General features: G+C 31.3%; 1 protein-coding gene across 4 annotated transcripts in view; it reads left to right on the forward strand.

The window, feature by feature from the left end:
• The window catches only part of CycH (cyclin H), a 132,884-nt gene extending 121,752 nt beyond the window's left edge, over positions 1-11,132 (forward strand). For all 4 annotated transcript variants that reach the window (XM_075368378.1, XM_075368376.1, XM_075368375.1 and 1 more), the window contains one exon: positions 10,236-11,132. In XM_075368378.1, the coding sequence (XP_075224493.1) occupies positions 10,236-10,374 (139 nt within the window). In that variant the 3' untranslated portion in view covers positions 10,375-11,132. The remainder of the gene's footprint in view (positions 1-10,235) is intronic.
• The last annotated feature ends 9,441 nt before the right edge of the window (positions 11,133-20,573 follow it).

Raw genomic sequence — 20,573 nt, forward strand, 5'->3', positions numbered from 1 at the left:
GTATAAGGAGAATTAATGAGATTAATTAATGTCTTAAAGAAGAAATTTTAAGTTTTGAGAATATGAAAAAATATGATCAGAAATGGGGTATGAAGTATAAAAAAGCTCCTCAAGCTATGAATTGAGGAATTTTTTCTACTCCGTTGAAAAATATTTAACATCCTCTGTCAAAGATAAATTAATAATTATTTATTAAGGTAAATAATTAATATTTAGCATCTTTTTTCTGAAAAAGCTTTTTCTTATTGATTCCTCAGTATAGTCTTTTGCTACTCCAAACAAAAATATGCCATCACTCAGAAGCTTCTTGATCCCAGAAGAAAAGAATTTTTTAGGTAGTCCATTAACTTATCCTTTCACAACATAAATAACCTCTTTGAATCAAATCTCTCTCCTTTTAAAATTTCCGTAAGCAGGCCTTGGAGATCTGATTGAGAATTAATTTGTAGTATTGGGTTGTCCCATCCAGAGAGTTAGCACATCCCATTTGAGTTTAAGTAATAAAATGCTGGTGTGAGAACAAGACTGTCCTGAAGAAAACAAACAGAAGCCTGGGCAGTTATCCTCTTGGAAGTTAATTGCAAATTTCACGTAAAATCATAGTGCACTACTGAACAGTGGCAGTAACTTTGTTCTGTAACAGATTTGAGGTAAAATATTCTGTCAATTTGTAGAATTATTATCAAATTTTAGAAACTCTTTCAGGACTCCCTATGAATCCTGAAAGAAGGTTGCGATTATTTTTCCCAGAAAAAATCTTGGTTTTGCTTTTCATGATGGAGATGAGCTAGAACATGATCAGGGCGAAATAGTGTACATGTTTCACTACAGGTTAATTACAGAGTCCAAGAATTTGTTTATTATTTCTATAACACTGTAAAAGCAACCATCCTCTTTCTTTGTGTTTAGGCTGCAAAAGTTGGGAACTCTCTTAGCTCTGCTAAATTTGAGATAATTTCTTACTATTTTTTTTTTTTTTCACGTGATGCTTATTTCAAATTTTTTAGAGATTTTCCTATTACAAATTTTTTTTACGTAAGTACTTCAGCAATGGTATGTTTCTCTTCATCGGTTGAGGTTCTCACCTGATGAGAGTATGATTCTATTTTCAACTTTTTTCCCTACTCCATCTGAATGGCTTGCATTGAATTCATACACTTTGCATTTAGAGAGACTTATTGCCAAAGTGATATTTAAGTCTCATGTAAATCTGACAGCAAGAAACAGGTACTGTATCTGTTGTATTTGAATCTCCCTTATATTTTACTTTTTGGATCCAAGCATTTATATTCATTTTTATTGTGCATCTGCATGAGCATGAAAAGTTTTTGTAGTTTTTTTTTGTAGAAATTTTTAATACAATTTATAATTCAACTAATTACATTTCAAGTTGATATATTATAATTGTCTTTATATGAATCTGCTTTTTGGGTGGTTTTATTGCATTCTGTTTCCTGACAGGTTCAAGAGGTCATCCTCCTCCAAGAAATATTATCCTCAACCTTCCTTTTCATCCTCCCACCGAATCCCTTGATTGTGAGGTCATCTGACAGCCAGTACCTGACACTGCTGTTGTAGTGAGTAAAGATGATGTATAGTATAAAAATTGGTAGCATAATTTTGATATTCATCTATTATTCTTTATTAAAAAGAAATTATGTTTTAAATAATGCACCAGTCTACTTGACTGTGATCTAGTTTTACAATACTACATCTTATAAGTACTCTATTGGTTCTTTTATAACCCTTTTTTTGTTATCAATTCATGAAATTCTTCATCGAAATGAGAAATTATTTTTGCTATAATATGAATTATGAATCTTACTTCTTATATACCAATTTAGTAAAAACACTTTTACATAGAAACATGTGGAATAAATTTACATTTATATAGCCAAAACTGGTTTGCATGATAAGTTGTTTGAAATTATGCTACAAATAATAATTTTATTGTACTTTTGTGATTTTACTGAAATTAATCTTTTTAAGATTCATATTATTCTTCTGAACTGTTAAATTACATTTAAATTCTATTAAAATAAACCATCTAGTATAGAATATTGAGATAAGACATATCTTACCTTAATTTTATAAATCCTTAATATCAATATTCCTTAATATTTGTTATTTAACGAGATTGTTTTGTTTTATAATGGAATTTATTCAGTTTTATAATGGAATCATTTCAATCTTGACTTAGGAAGCGAAATCCCCTGAAAATACTTTCCTAAAAAATTAAGACAAGATTTGTCTTATCTCACTTTTCTGTACTACGTGGTTTATTTAATAGTTTTGTGATTTATCTTGTGTGAGGTACTGGTGGCATTCTTTGTGTTTACTTTTGTTTGAATGGCTATTGATTAAATAAAATTTATTTAGTTTAAAACTTATTTTAAAAAAATTTTGCAGCAAAACACATGGTTAGATCTTAAGTTTTTAATATTTCTTTTACGCTATTTAATTTCATCTTAAAATTTTGAATGATGTAGTTTTGACAGTTATAGATTTTTTAAAAATTAGATAGTTTTATTGCAGAAAAATGCATTGTAATTTTTTGTTCTGTAGTAATCTTATTATTTGTCAATACCTAATTGAGGTTAAAAATAAAAAGGTGTATGGGTGAATTTTTCTGAGTATACACTTATCCCGACTAACACAATCTCTTTATTTCAGGTAAAAAATATCAGTATGTGTATAATTCATATTGTTCAGCTTTAGTAATTGATTTATTGATTGTTCTTTTCTTTCCAGTAACCGTCCAAATTATTATACAATTTTTTTATATGTTGATATATAACTTTTAAATATGAGGGCTGTTTTTTAACCTGCTGTTACTCGACCTGTGTGAATATCATGCTCACATTGATATTATTTTCTTACCTATTATCTTTATGCTTACGGTAGATTCTTGGAACACCATCTAGCTGCCTACCCATGTCTTTGGAATGCGATAAGCAAGTGTTGCATTTCTGGCTTGCAAGAAATCTCCAGTTATCAATTATTTTTATTAGTTCTGCATTAGAGTGAGCATGGCACTCGCACATCAAGTATCTGTGCGAGCATTTTGTCCATGTTTTTCGATTTTTGTTAGAATCTCATTAGTTTCATTCTAATTTTCTTAAATCTAGACATTTTATTTTATATTTAATTTTCACAAATGTGTTAAGTTTTTTTACAATGAACCAAGAACAGCAAATACTGGCAAGGGTAGATGAATTTGAAGATGAGGAGCATGAAATGGTTAATAGCTAGTAGACAGAATGAAATTGATTCAGATGCACCTAATATTGATGAAATACATAACAGTGAAAGTGAGCAGTCACCTGATGAAGATGATCCATTGTATCCCCCAATCCTGGACCTTAATACAACAGTCGCGACACTCTTACAAATTGGAATGTTCACGCAACTAGTCAGCACAGACATAGATAACAGAGAAACATTGTCATCCACTCTCCAGGAGTCAAATCAATTGCTAGAAGTGTGAGGACAACATATGAGGTATGGAAATTATTGTTTCCAGATTTACTAATTGATGAAATAACTCCTCATACAAATAGTCGACTGAGAATTATCCAACAAAATTATATTAGACAGTCCAACATGATTGAAATTAATTCCAATGAAATGAGGGCTCTTATATGACTACTTTATAGGACTGGAGTGCCATATAATAAATGAGTAATAAAGGCTAGTAATAATAAATAAAATTAAGTTATAAATTTTTAGCAACAGTGTAACATTTTTATTATGTAAACAGATTTATTATAGTAATATGTAAATATAATCTGTATTAATGTAAAGGAATTATACTTAAATTTACTTTTTTGTTCATTTTAAATAAATAAATAATTTTTTAATAAAAAGTAAAAAATAAAAATTGAATGTAGCAACCCATTAAAAATATGACATTAAATATGGGTAAATAAATGAAAATCAATGTGTGAATGCGGTACTCGCACGTCAGTAACGATGTTACTCTTGCAGAGTAGACTAACGGTAGGTTAAGTAAGGTCTGATTGGCTGTAACTGTGTAAATTATGTGCATTTCGACAAGGCATGCCAGCTCCTGAAAGCAGCTCAAGGAACGTGTCAGCAGCGAACATTCATCGCCAGATATGTGAGGTTTTCGGGCCTAATTCAGTGAGTGACAACAAAGTGCGTAAGTGGGTAAGACTGTTCAAGGACAGATGGGACAATGTCCATGATGAACCATGATCAGGCCAACCTTCTGTAATCGCAGACAATTTGGTGCACGAAGTTGATGTACATTTTCACTGGTATTCCCACAAGTTTCAAGATCAGGGCTATTCAAAACCATTTCTGAAATCTTGCAGTTAAAAAACTGTGCTCATGAAGAGTTCCCAGGCTGCTTTCTGAAGGACACTAAAAAAGGATAATGGCTAATTCTTTAACATTTTTGACCTGATGCAGTAAGGAAGGAGATGAAGTTTTGGACCACATCGTGAAGGTGATGATACGTGGGTTTCTCAAATCATTCCACCATTAAAGCAGCAGTCAATGGAATAGAGACATACAACATCTCCAGTCAAAGTGAAAGCCAAACAGACAATGTCGCATGTAAAATTATGACAACTGTGTTTTGAGATTGATATGTTATCTTGTTAGTCAGTTTTATACCTAAAGGGACAACAATAAATTCAGCTGCCTACTGCAAGACCTTGTCGAAGCCTCAACATGCCTTACAAAATAAGTGACATGGCCTACTGTCATCTGGAGTTTTGTTGCTGTATGACAACGCGTGACCACATTCTGCTGCTCAAACTCTTGAATTAATCATATCTTTTGGATGGGAGCAAATGGACCACCCATCGTACAGCCTGGACCTTGCACTGAGTAATTACCACTTGTTCCACTACCAAGGAATTTCTCAGTGTTCAACAGTTTGACACCGATGAAGTGAAAACAACAGTTGAAGATTGGTTGTATTCACAGGCGGCTGATTTCTATGATGTAGGTATAAACAATGTCGTAAAACACTATGGTAAATGTTTAAACAAACAAGGTAACTACGTAGAAAAATAGCTTAAAGTGTAAAGAGTTACATAAAAAAAAAAGTCTGACACTATCTTTACTAGTTTTGTTTTTATTAAAAAACAGGCTAAACTTAAAAATAGCCTTCGTATATAGAAAACAAGAAGCATTTGCTTATGTAATTTACTCATTACCGTTTTTTTATAAAATAAAAAATTTTCAAGATAGACAATTATATATATATATATACACACATACACCCAAGTGTTGCTGGATATACAAATTGTTTATATATATATATATATATATATATATATGTAGTGGGTGATTCAGAAAATGTCTGCATTACTTTGTAGGTGTATTCCCATCATCAAAATATTGAAAAATGTTCTTATAACAAAAAAAATAGGTCTGGAAATGCTCCAAATTAGAGTTAAGGCAAGCAAAAAATTTTGCCTTCTAGATTTCTGCTGTAAAGGTCAAATAATGATGCATTCAGTCACTATATATCACAAATAATTGAGAAAAATGAGTCCCAAAAGTGTACCTCCAGTAGTTCCTAAAGATAAATCCTTTATTTCTTTGTTTTAATAAATTTTTGTTATATGGTTAATATTAATTTTACACCTTATAAGTTTTATTATTTTGGAGTTACTTTACACTTTTATTAATAAAATTCTGGGCAATGATAACTCTCAGGCGTTTTTCGCCCCCAAACCCAAAAAAAAGTAGTTCCTGAGAAGATTGTTGTAAAATCCAAAAAGTTAGTTTTTTAACTTTTCTTCTTGATATGTATCAAAGAAGAGTTATGATGTTTGGCTGTGTTTTCTTGCATGAATATTTATTTTTTTATGAAAAATTCTATAGTTTTAATGCCTAGATATTTGAATTTCTTTTTTTTTTTTTTTTTTGTCTTCAGTCATTTGACTGGTTTGATGCAGCTCTCCAAGATTCCCTATCTAGTGCTAGTCGTTTCATTTCAGTATACCCTCTACATCCTACATCCCCAACAATTTGTTTTACATACTCCAAACGTGGCCTGCCTACACAATTTTTCCCTTCTACCTGTCCTTCCAATATTAAAGCGACTATTCCAGGATGCCTTAGTATGTGGCCTATAAGTCTGTCTCTTCTTTTAACTATATTTTTCCAAATGCTTCTTTCTTCATCTATTTGCCGCAATACCTCTTCATTTGTCACTTTATCCACCCATCTGATTTTTAACATTCTCCTATAGCACCACATTTCAAAAGCTTCTAATCTTTTCTTCTCAGATATTCCGATTGTCCAAGTTTCACTTCCATATAAAGCGACACTCCAAACATACACTTTCAAAAATCTTTTCCTGACATTTAAATTCATTTTTGATGTAAACAAATTATATTTCTTACTGAAGGCTCGTTTAGCTTGTGCTATTCGGCATTTTATATCGCTCCTGCTTCGTCCATCTTTAGTAATTTTACTTCCCAAATAACAAAATTCTTCTACCTCCATAATCTTTTCTCCTCCTATTTTCACATTCAGTGGTCCATCTTTGTTATTTCTACTACATTTCATTACTTTTGTTTTGTTCTTGTTTATTTTCATGCGATAGTTCTTGCGTAGGACTTCATCTATGCCGTTCATTGTTTCTTCTAAATCCTTTTTACTCTCGGCTAGAATTACTATATCATCAGCAAATCGTAGCATCTTTATCTTTTCACCTTGTACTGTTACTCCGAATCTAAATTGTTCTTTCACATCATTAACTGCTAGTTCCATGTAAAGATTAAAAAGTAACGGAGATAGGGAACATCCTTGTCGGACTCCCTTTCTTATTACGGCTTCTTTCTTATGTTCTTCAATTGTTATTGTTGCTGTTTGGTTCCTGTACATGTTAGCAATTGTTCTTCTATCTCTGTATTTGAACCCTAATTTTTTTAAAACGCTGAACATTATATTCCAATCTACGTTATCGAAAGCCTTTTCTAGGTCTATAAACGCCAAGTATGTTGGTTTGTTTTTCTTTAATCTTCCTTCTACTATTAATCTGAGGCCTAAAATTGCTTCCCTTGTCCCTATACTTTTTCTGAAACCAAATTGGTCTTCTCCTAACACTTCTTCCACTCTCCTCTCAATTCTTCTGTATAAAATTCTAGTTAAGATTTTTGATGCATGACTAGTTAAACTAATTGTTCTATATTCTTCACATTTATCTGCCCCTGCTTTCTTTGGTATCATAACTATAACACTTTTTTTGAAGTCTGATGGAAATTCCCCTTTCTCATAAATATTACACACCAGTTTGTATAATCTATCAATCGCTTCCTCACCTGCACTGCGCAGTAATTCTACAGGTATTCCGTCTATTCCAGGAGCCTTTCTGCCATTTAAATCTTTTAATGCTCTCTTAAATTCAGATCTCAGTATTGTTTCTCCCATTTCATCCTCCTCAACTTCCTCTTCTTCCTCTATAACACCATTTTCTAATTCATTTCCTCCGTATAACTCTTCAATATATTCCACCCATCTATCGACTTTACCTTTCGTATTATATATTGGTGTACCATCTTTGTTTAACACATTATTATTAGATTTTAATTTATGTACCCCAAAATTTTCCTTAACTTTCCTGTATGCTCCGTCTATTTTACCAATGTTCATTTCTCTTTCCACTTCTGAACACTTTTCTTTAATCCACTTTTCTTTCGCCAGTTTGCACGTCCTATTTATAGCATTTCTTAATTGCCGATAGTTCCTTTTACTTTCTTCATCATTAGCATTCTTATATTTTCTACGTTCATCCATTAGCTGCAATATATCGTCTGAAACCCAAGGTTTTCTACCAGTTCTCTTTATTCCGCCTAAGTTTGCTTCTGCTGATTTAAGAATTTCCTTTTTAACATTCTCCCATTCTTCTTCTACATTTTCTACCTTATCTTTTTTTCTCAGACCTCTTGCGATGTCCTCCTCAAAAATCTTCTTTACCCCCTCTTCCTCAAGCTTCTCTAAATTCCACCGATTCATCTGACAACTTTTCTTCAGGTTTTTAAACCCCAATCTACATTTCATTATCACCAAATTATGGTCGCTATCAATGTCTGCTCCAGGGTAAGTTTTGCAGTCAACGAGTTGACTGATACCTTGCAGTATCGCCTGGCTTTTTCCAAGTGTATATTCTTCTATTATGATTTTTAAATTGGGTGTTGGCAATTACTAAATTATACTTCGTGCAAAACTCTATAAGTCGGTCCCCTCTTTCATTCCTTTTGCCCAGCCCGTATTCACCCACTATATTTCCTTCCTTGCCTTTTCCAATGCTTGCATTCCAATCTCCAACTATTATTAAATTTTCATCTCCTTTTACGTGTTTAATTGCTTCATCAATCTCTTCGTATACACACTCTACCTCATCATCATCATGGGCGCTTGTAGGCATATAAATGTTAACAATCGTTGTCGGTTTAGGTTTTGATTTTATCCTTATTACAATGATTCTATCGCTATGCGTTTTGAAATACTCCACTCTCCTCCCTATCTTCTTGTTCATCACGAAACCTACTCCTGCCTGCCCATTATTTGACGCTGAATTAATTACTCTAAAATCACCTGACCAAAAGTCGCCTTCCTCTTCCCACCGAACCTCACTAATTCCTACTATATCCACATTCACCCTATCCATTTCCCTTTTTAAAAATTTTCTAGCCTACCAACCTTTTTTAAGCTTCTAACATTCCACGCTCCGACTCGTAGAATGTTATTTTTTAATTTTCTGGTGACCCCTTCCTTAGTAGTCCCCACCCGGAGATCCGAACGGGGGACTATTTTACCTCCGGATGAATTTCTTTAATAACTTTTATTTTGTTTAAAAGTTTAAAATAAGTAATAAATTATTCAGTAAATCAGTCAGAAACTAAGGATTTTTAGATCCTTATTACTGTATATTATATGATTATAAAATTATAGAATAAAACCCACTGTAAAGATACCTTACAGCCGAGAGAAAATATCTTTTGGTTGTACCTCTGATAGACTTATTAATGTTTTTTTATATACCTTCAGGCCTAAGAACAATTACAAATATTAAAAATTTCTCAATAGCAAATCAGTTGAAATTCTATTTTAAATATTCCCTTTTTTAAAGTTTCATATAGATTGTGTTAATCTGGAATTTGGGAATTTAATTGCTATACTTATCTCGGCTTAGCCAATAGGTAGGTATAAAGCTTCATTAAGCTGTATTATAACATACATTATTAGTATAAATTATATTTATTCGTTGAGGTAACAAATTATTACTATAAAGGCCATTCCAAACTTAATACTCAATCAGCTGGTAAAAAAAAAAAAGTTGTAAAAAACATTTTATGTTGGAAAATATAACAGATTAATAAGCAATGAACTTAATATTACACAAAGATTAAATTTTTATGTAATATTAAGTCAAACTCCACTTCAAGAATAAGAATCTTACAGTAATTTAATTCGTTCACAACACTGCACTAACTAATGCAATCAATAAAAGCTGCTGATGATCATTAACTGAAGTCAATACTTAATATTTCTGAATAAAAGGTTAAAATGTAAGTTAAAGGTCATTTATATAAAAAAAGAGTAGATATTCATTCTCAGACCTTTTATTTAGACCAAAATCTTATGCTTTAAGAGTTTCTGATCAAATTTAAACTAATCTAGTAAATCTTAATAAATTAAATAAAAAAGATACATTGATTTAATTTTAATATTGTTTTATTTTTTGTAGTATTCACATATATTTATAGCTTTTGGTTCTATGAATTTAACTTTCTTCTACTCTTTAAATTTTACATTACATTGTAATGCATTTTTATAATTATCTAAATTAAAATTTTCATTCTCCAAGCAAGTCTTGGTCTCATAAAATTTCAGTAAATAGGTTTATACTACAGTCATAACTTTGTGAACAAATTCCTAGAAAGTTTTCTTGTGAAAATATGTCAAATGATAGCAGTTATCTGCATAAAAACAGGGTTAAATCTCACCCTTGCTGCACAGTTATACTAATTGTTGATATATTTGGCCAAGAGAATGGAATGAATAACCAGTCTCTTTTGATGTTATTTACAATAATAAACAAGTATTATCTTTTTTTAAGGTTTGATCCCAAAATGAGTAGATAAAATGTAAGTAAAGCATACAATAATCAAATAGGTTAATTTTTGTATTTTATAGTAAAGAAAGATCAAAAATAGTTTTTTTATTTATTTATTGCATATTTTTAGATATAAACAGAGAATGCAAGAGTTATTGGATGATGAAGATGAAAGGGAAGCCAAAAAATATTCACGCATCAGCCAGAAACATCAACAAACTGATGATCAGATATTACAGATGACCAGGATATCATCACCTTCTGCATAGTTATAATTTTTTCTAATAAAATGGTAAATTATTGCATGTAATAAAATGTTATTAATAACTGTAACATTGTGGAACAGTACAAGATAATATATTTACACATGCTCCTTTTCTGATTATGTATTATTATTTTGTAGAATTTTAAAAACAATTTTTAAATTAAAGCAATATGAATTCTTTTCCACAGATCTAATTAGGAATTATACTGATTTATTTTTAAATAATTTTAGTGATCAATTCATTTTTATATTTTAATTACTTCATGCAGAACATATGACAATCATTACATAAATTAGTAATTTGTAGGCTGGTTAAAATTTATTAAAATAATTCCTCCAGACTTGGTATTTCACAAGTTATTACACTTTTTTATACTGTATATCTTCATTATAATCACTACGAGTTAGTTCCCCAGGATGTTCTTGAACAAATTACAGTGAAGTTATATTAAAATTATACCTATTTAATCACTCCAAATCAAAGGCAACCTATAGTAATGTGGTCTTGGCTTTTTATCTGTTCAGTATCAACTTGAATACAGTTAAGTTAAAGCTTAAAAATGTTAGCATTGCAAAATTCCTATGCAAAAGTTTCAAGCTTATGTGGTGAATTCTTTTAAGAAATAAAAACAGTTATATTAAAATAACTATTAATTTTAATCTGTTTAATATAGTTTAAGTACTAAATATTTTCAGAAACTTAAATGAAAAATTTATGAAAGAAGACTTTTTACTTCAGAATTGTAATTTAAATATATAAAGGTGATTAAAAAAATAAGAATTTTAATTTTTATCAAAAGAATTTACTTATTATTCTATGTCAATATTGTCTCCTTGAATTAGTTACCTAGAGATGTGACACATTTATGGTAATGTTTTTTCCAATCCTCAAAACATTTAAAAACATTAGCTTAGGTTCTCTTAACAATTTTTTTTCTATATTATTACATTTATTGTCACAAGTTGTCCTTTCAAATATTCTCATTAATCAGTTGTGAGAAAAAGTCACAGGGTGTTATGTCTGGAGACTGAAGGCTATACCTTCAGTGTAGTGTTATTTTTGGTCAAATAATCACTAATTAATAGTGAAGTGTTATCATGGTGCAAAACCCAATAATTGTTTTTGCCCAAAATGGTGATTATTTCTTTGGATTTTCTCATGTTAACAGATAAAAGTGTTAAGTAATACTGTTTGTTGACTGTACAGGTGTACAGAATTATACACCTGTATAATTCAAATATTGAAATACAATAATACACCTGTAATATTGTACATAGTACAGAATTCATAACTGATGATGCCAGTGGAATAGAAAAAAAACAGTAAGAGAAACTTAACATTTGATCGAACTTGCTTTGCTTTTTTCAGTCTTGGTTCTTCAGAAAGCTTCCACTGGGATGACTGGGCTTCTGTTTCAATATAATAAGAGTACTCCCACATTTCGTTATTTGTTATGACACATTTGAGTAATTCTGAGTCATCAGCAATATCAGCTAACAATTATTATTCTAAGATGTTGTTTTAAGTGAAAATTCCATAGTTTTGAAACATTTTTTGCTGCTACTCATTTCATATCAAAATTTTTTTACAAAAAAAGAGATTCCCACCTCTTCAGTAACTTTTCTAGTAGCAATTCAATGATTATTAATCACGTTAAAAATATTGATCTACATGCATTATAGGCAGTAATACTATCATATGTAAAAATATGAACTCAAGTTTCTCCCATCTAGATCGCTGTAGCTGTAGAAGAGAAAGTTTTTTTTATCAGTGCAATTTGGGCGTATGCGGTTTTCACTGGATCTTGATGTTTTGACACCTAAGGAACCCAAAAACTGGATGGAAACTTTCTGGATGTTAACGTTTGTATGTACATGTGTGGTGTTCAGTGTTGGCCTCTAAATCATCTGATACCTCCAGAACTACTAGACCAATTTTTACCAAACTTTGTCAGATTACTACATTAAATTTTCAACTTAAAAGGTCAAGGGGGTGAGGCTGTAGAGCAAGGTCACCCTCAGTATCTTGAGATTTTACCTAATTAAGATCATATTTTTCTTAGGCACATTTGTTATCAATTAAAAAATAACAATGTTTGCAAAAAAGTTTTGCAAGATAGCACTCCCACCCCAAAAAATCTATAAACTATTGCTATGTTGTAACGTCACAGGTGAGCCATAGAATTAAATAAGTGAATAATATTTAAAGTGTAAAAAAGTAACTCAGTCTGGCTGGGTCTCGAACTCAATCGCTTGCTTGACACAGTACCTGGTGCGTTAAGCCTCATGACTACACCAATCCGCCAACAATACAAGTGAAATTTGTTCTATGTAATTGTGAAATTACATTAATTTAATTAGTGCTAACTGTTGCTGCTAGTACCGCCACACCTGCGCGAATGAAATCAGTATGCATGCACACACTTTAGATAGAATCATCTAATGAATTAAATATATTTAAATAAAATGATAAATATTTTTAATTAACTTGTGTCAACAGAAACAACCCACAGTTCTTGTAGGACTTTCCTGGAATGTGGCTTTGGTTAAAGCCACATTCCAAGAAAGTCCTACAACTGTGTTGTCAGCTTTTTTTGTTTGCAATAAAAACACTTAAGAAGTGACTTTTTTTTTTAGTATTGAAAATTTTTATAGAAAACTCTTATCATTAAATTCTGTTTAGATCCAAATTCAAACATAATAAATGGAGATTTTATTTATTATTAAGAGTTTTGCTGAAACTTTAAAACAGACATTCATTCACTGCTCTAACAATAAGTAAGGACAACTTGAAACTTTATAATTAAAATAATAAAGAAATTAAACTCATCAGTCTATTCATTTTATTTAATCTAGTCAGCTGTTTAATAATAACACAAGCTTGCAAAATTTGGGTTATGTATTCAACTTTTTAAGAATTTCAAGATTTGTAAAAAAAGTTGAAAAATTGTGAAAATGTGGTACTGTAAAATAGACATAAAACATTTTTTTTTTTTTGTAATAAATTAATATGTTCACTTTTTTTTGGTTTATACTATGCATTGTTATAGCTAAACAGTTGAGTGGTCTGAAGAGGATGGAGGGGGTTGAGTTGAAGATGAGATGGTGTGAGAGCTTGGCCGACAGGTTATAACAAGATTTAACATGTTTATTGGCAGCTATTCACCCCATTCATTCTCTGTTAAGCAGCAACTATTATTACTGCTGTTTCAACCATCAGCATGAGAAAATAGTTTTTTTCTATCCTCCATGATCAGAAATGTTATTGTCAAACATATATATTTTCAGGCCATAAAGCAAACTTTCCGTTTTAAAAATGGCTTCAAGAGGCTACAAAAGTTCTACAGATTCTTTTTGTTACATTTAGTTTTTATTTCTTTTTGTTACGAGTGGTGGATGAAAAAAAGAAATATAACAAGTTTCGTTCGACAATTGTACGTCATGTATTTCAAAGAAAAAATAGGAGATCAAGACAAAACTTGGGCCCCCACTACATTTGCTACTTGTGTTGAAGGACTTAGACAATGGTCAAAGGGTGAACACAAAGCATTTAGATTTGGAGTTCCAATGGTGTGGCTAGAGCCATGAAATCACCCCAATGAAAGGATTGTTACTTTTGTTCGACTTTGTTCACAGTTTCAATTTGAAGAATAAAAAAAGAACCTTCTATCCAAATACACTGCCATCCACCTTAAGCCCGGTTCCTCATAGTACAACAAACGAGTACCAATTCCAATAGAAAATTTACCTAAAATAAGATGGTTCAACAAGTGGTTTAAATGAAGATAACATCAGGAGTACAAACCCGGTGATAGCTGTGCACCAAAGCTTTATTCACATTCTGAACTAAACAATTTGGTTCGAGACTTACATCTGACCTAAGAAAATTCAGAATTGCTTGCTTGGTTCGAGGCTTAAAGAGAAAAACCTGCTAGCTGCTGGCAATTCATTTTCCTGGTTCAGGAAAATGAGAGGATTTTCTTCTATATTTTTCAGAAGGAGAATAAGTCTTCTGTACTGATGTACATGGACTTTTTTTAACATTTCATATGAAAGTACTGATTGGAGACTGTTCTAGATTTATCCAAAGAAGCCTCAAAGTTATTCTTCACAATGGGAATATGTATCCATCAGTACCCGCCAGACATTCTGTCCATTTAAAAGAGGGTTACAATAATTTGGAATTCGTTCTGGATAAAATTAAACATGTCAATCATAAGTGGATTACGTGGAGTGATCTCAAAAGAATATTGATGCTCCTAAGACACCAAGGAGGACACACAAAGTTTACTTGTTTTTTGTGTAAATGGGATAGCAAAGACAGAGAAAATCATTGGATAACAAAAGATTGGTCAAAAAGAGCTTAGAACCTGAAACCAAAAATCTGCTCCGAAAAGCTCTCGCAGATTCAAATAAAATTCTCATTCCACCTCTGCATATTAAGTTAGGCTTGATGCAGCAATTTGTCAGCCTTACCAAAAGAAAGTAAATGCTTTAAATACATCTTTAACAAATTTCCAATCTATCAACCAAACTTAAATAGGGTGTCTTTACTGGACCTGACATTAGTAAACTTCTCAAAGATAGTAATTTTGAGAAACAAATGGAAGTTGAAGAAAAAGAAGCCTGGGACCCTTTAAAGATGTAGTAACCAAGTTTTTGGGCAATGAGAAAGATTCAAACTTCAAATCAATTGTCGAGAACATGCTGCAGAAGTACAAAAATCCCCCCCCCCATCCTCTTCAAACCACCCAACTGTTTAGCTATAAGAATGCACAGTATAAGCCAAAGAAGTGAATATATCATATTAATTTATATAAAATTATCGTATTTTCACAATTTTTCAACTTTTTACAAATTTTGAAATTTGCAATTGCAAAATCAATTATCAAAAAGTAAAAACACACTATCATCGAGGCTTGTGTAATCAGTCATTTATTATTTTATCATTATCTTAACACAGTTTTCCATTCCTACCTTTAGTAACAGTTTTTGTTTCCCAATAATCATCTTCAGATTTTTATAAACTTTCATAAAAAAAGTTTTTAAATTATCTGTATTTATTATGCTTCATGTGTATTCATGCATCATACCGGGATTTCAAATAAGGATGGTAAACAGAAGATCTGAAAACATGATCCCAATTTTTTTCATAGATTTATATCATTATAGCTTAATTAGTTCATAAAATGTCATTTTTGCAATGTCAAAGAGAATGAAATACTTTGTTAAGCCAGTTGTATTGTACGATTCTTTGTATTAAAAATTACAGGTTTTCTTGAAGCAATTGTAACTGATTAAATTAAAAGTGACTTTCAATAACAAGTTTTGCCTGAGGTTTTAATTTTATATCATTTAGGTAATAATTATTTCAAAATAGCCATTAATTATTTATTATCTTCAAAATTAATCAGAGTTTGAAGCTTTTTTGTATGTATATTTTCTTTTTAATTGCCAGAAAATCTTCCTTAGCTCATCAGTAATTCTGTTTATTATATATTTATCGAAGTCATTCAACCTGTACTTACAATAAGGTTTAGACATTATTTTTAGGTGTACTGAATGAACACAAGTAACTTGGATTCAAGAAGTTGTCTTTTCCAGCTTTTTGTACTCATAATTTTGGTATGCTACAACTAATTATAAACCACTGTGTTTTCATTATGTCAAAAGTAGTGGCGAGTCGGAGGATCTTTCTTTTCTTTTTTAGATATTAATTAAATATTTGTAGTTGTTAATTTTTCTCAACTTAGAATTTATTTTTTTATTTTTAACTGTTTATTTAAATTCTTCCCTAACCTAAAAGAAGACAAAGGAGAAACACAGCACATAACTTCAAATAGGTATTACTGCAGTTGTAGGAAACAAAAGAGAGCAACACCTTTCCTCTCTCTGTATTCTTGACAGAAAAACATTCTTTTTCCTTCCACACTGAAGCAACTGATGTGATGTTGACTAGAGCAGAAAATTATTAGTGTACAGGATATTAGATTACTTCAAATACCTCATCTACTTCCCTGTTGCAGTCATTTCTGTCTCATACATTTCTGAAGTGAAAAAGTGGGCACATGTATATTTTTCTTTTAAATGGAAATACCAGATTGTTACAGGATTTTGTATATGTTACATAGTGATGAGAAAGAAATAGAAATTAATAAACATCTTCAGAGTGAACAAAATTTGTTAAAAAGTTAATTTGTATGGGGAGGGAAACAGATGATGAATGATCATTCATTATAGGTTAGTGATCATTTTACAAACTGATTGCCCTACAGAATAGTAAAATGAAGATTCATGAACAAGGCAAACTGGAAGCATTTTTAAGAAAACTGAGATAGGGTTTCTTAGAGAAAGAAAGTTGAGACTAGTGATGGTGTTTGACAAGTTTTAAAATGAAAAATCTCAAATAAAAGCTGTGATTGTATTTCACTAATTTAGTACTGTTTTAATAACTTTCACTCTCTACTTTTATTCAACATTTTCTTTTCAGACCTCTTTTAAGTTGTCGTACTTCTCATACCTCAAACTATAAAGAAAATTCATTTCCCCCCCCCCCCACCATGTGACCAAAAGTATTAAATTGCCTGCATATTTGAATATTGTCGGTGTCAAGCACTGGCTTTTGAATAAGGTTGTATTATTGTGTGTTGTTTGTTAAAATAAGGTTAATTGTTGAAAGTGTATTTGTGATTGAACCTTATTTAGAGATGAAATTTCATGTTGTGTGATGGCAAGATTCAGGGAAAAATTAGAAAAGAAGCATCAGTGAAAAGTGTTTTGTAATCAGATAGATCAGAAATGTGCCTAACAAAGGTAACGATGCAGGTCATTCATACAGGACATTAAAGCAGCAGTTACAAGATCTCCTCATTAATCTTTGCAGAGATTAAGCCAGGAAAGGAACATTTCACAAGGTTCAGCTTGCACTGCAATGAGGAGAATGCTGAAATGTTATCCGCATCAAATGCAGGTTTTCCATGAACTTTGAACTTGGTTAAGCGTTAAATGCTGATTATGCTTAAAAGTATTCACTGCTGTTAATGGTTCAAGAACTTCATTAAAAGCAACACTGGCATTGTAGATCAAGTGTTCTTCACAGACGAAGTGTGGTTTCACCTTGGTGAGTATGTTAATAGTCAGAATAGCCGGACCTGGGGATACTGAAGACCCACACATTTTCTTTGAATCTCTGCTACACCCACAAAATATAGGTGTATGTAAGCAATTCCAAGATGGCAAAAAATAGGAGCCTTGTTTTTTGAAAAAACTGTGGATGCTGCTCTCTACTAAGAAATTATCCAACATTTCAAAGCCTTACTACAAGAGGATGAGTGTGACTGCTGGTTGCAATAGGACCGCACCAATTCCCATACAGCTTACTCTATTATGGAGATGCTGCAGGATTTTTCCAGTGGAAGAATATTTTATAAAGGAATGTATTCACCTAGATCTCCTGATCCGAGTAATTCAGACTTTTTCTGAGGTTAGTTAAAAGAAATTGTTTATAGGAGCAATCCATACACCTGCAGGAATTGAAGACAAACATTACCATCTAGGAAACGGAGTATAGCTAACAAGAATAGCCAAAAACTTGGTCAAACGTGCTGACAAGTGTATAGAAGTGGATTAGCAATTTTTAACATCTGTAAACTATTATGTAATTGTTTACCAATAAACTATTATTTGTAGACTAAACTAAGTGATGGGGCCTTTTTTTAAGTAAACACTGTGTGTGTTTACTTAAAATACATACACACGTGTGTGTATATTTATATTTATTAATGAATCTATGTATAAAATTTTGTGGCCTCAAAAATTTCCAAAACTACTCGACCAATTTTAATGAAATTTAGATATGCTGTAATAGTGTATCTGAAGTTCTGCATATGAAAATTTGATGAAGATTGGTTGAGTTGTTCTTGCTCAATTTAAGGTCAAAAAGTTAGAAACATGGTTCATTATGATGCTGCAAATTAGAAAATTAACATTGCTTTATCTTCAGTAACAATTGTTAACAATATTGTTCAGCATATTCAGGTAGCATTACCCACTTTGAGGGCCATGATGACTGGGAATTTGTTTAACCAGGGAAAAATAAACCAAAATAACAAAAAGTTAGTCTTCTTTCACATAATTGCACAAAAGTTTATTAAATTATTTTTTAGAGTTAGATTTCAAAACAGTCCCTAAAAGAAAGCTGTAAAGAATTTTATTAAATTAAAAGATTTACCAAGTTAGGCTAATTTTGTAAATAACATACGTAAATAACTTCTGCAACTTAACAGTGGAGGCTAGACATAGAGCGTGGATGCAGTTTCAAAATAATAAAACAGAAGAAAACCACACAAAATTAATACAACAATGAAAACAAGCATAAAAAAGCATTAAGAGCAGCTAAAAAAAAATTTCACAACGAACAATTAAATCAAATAGAAGTGACTTCGCGAAAAATAACTCTAGACAATATTACAAGACATTTAAAGACGAGATCAAAACTTATATACCACCAATACTAATGTTAAAAAACAAAGGCGGAATAATAGCACATAATGATAAAGACAACAAAAAAAGTTTCAAAAGCTGCTGAATTGCAAAAACCCGACCACCCTATTTGATATCGATACAAACACAGTAATAAAAACCCCAAAAGAAAATATACAAACACTAACAAAAGAAGAATTAAAACTGCAATTAAACAACAAAGCAAGCAGTGAAGACCAACTAACTGCAGAATTATGGAAAAACACAGAAAACAGGAGTGATCCTAAAAATATGGGAAAATGAAGAAGGGACAATAGCAATAATATGCCCAATCCACAAAAAAGAAGAAAAAACTAACCCGGACAATTACAGAGGGATATCCTTATTAGATTGCACGTATAAGTATTATCCAGAATAATCTATAACAGAATAAAAGACCAACTAGAAAGTGAATTATGAGAATACCAAGGAGGGTTTAGACCTGGAAGAAGCAGCCTGGAACAGATACTAAACCTAAAACCCATAATCGATTATTACAAATTGAGAGACAAACAACTGATATCCTTTATAAGAAACCAGTTGATAGGATATTATAAATATCCTTTATAGATTTTAAAAAGGCATATGACTACATACATAGGGAATCCCTATTAAAAATACTAAGGAACTTTGATCTGCATCCAAAAATAATCAAAATGATCACCTAACTTTAAAAAACACAATGTCAGAAAGGTTAAATTCAGCGGAGATATATCGGATGCATTTGAAGTAAAAATGGGATTGAGGCAGGGAGATGGATTATCCCCATCAGTAGTTATAGTGCACAGTTACTTAACTGCGCACTAGAATATATAATTAGAGAATGCAGAAAATTAAATCCGGAAAGAATAAAAATTAAAGTAAACTGCCTGGGTTTTGCAGATGATCTAGCCTTCCTCTCAAACAATATAAAAGAAGCTAGTACCCAAATAGAAACACTAGAACAACTTGCTGAAAAAATAGGTTTGAAAATACCATACAAAAAAACTAAAATTATGGTCAGGGATCCAATATGCATTAATCATGTAAATATAAACAGAAAAAAACTGAAACTAATGGGAAAATTGATAAATACCTGGGAGATACCATAACACATAACATTAATGAGAAAATAAACTGGCAAGAAAGAACTGAGAAACTTAAAAAATCATTAATAACTACGCACAACATATACAATAAAAAATGCCTATCGACAATAACTAAAATCAGACATTACCAAACAGTAATTCTTCCAGAACTACAATAGACCAGCGAGACTCTTCGGACCATACAAAATTGGAGAAGTAGAAAGGATCGAAAAGAAAGAAAGGAAGATAGTCAGAAAGTGCATAAACAAGAAAAACATAGTAGGACAGTGAAGGATAATCCCAAATGAAGAAGTATATACCCACTAACAAATTTCTTCAGGATAAAAAGAATTTCATTCTTGGGGCACCTACTTAGAGAAGAAAACAACAGACTTGCAAACCAAATAATAACTTAAACTGGGAAATAACAACAAAATCGAAGTGGATAAAGGAAGTCCAAAAAGATATGGAAGAGTTGAGAATCTCCATAGAAGATCCAATCACAAAATCTGAAAAATACGACAAACTAATTAAAACTAATATGATAACATTTGAACCTAAAATCAAAAAGAAATCCAACAGGGTGTATTCAGACCAGGACAGGTGCCAAAGTTCA

Source organism: Lycorma delicatula, chromosome 6, assembly GCF_047948215.1.
Source record: "Lycorma delicatula isolate Av1 chromosome 6, ASM4794821v1, whole genome shotgun sequence".
NCBI classification, from domain to species: domain Eukaryota; kingdom Metazoa; phylum Arthropoda; class Insecta; order Hemiptera; family Fulgoridae; genus Lycorma; species Lycorma delicatula.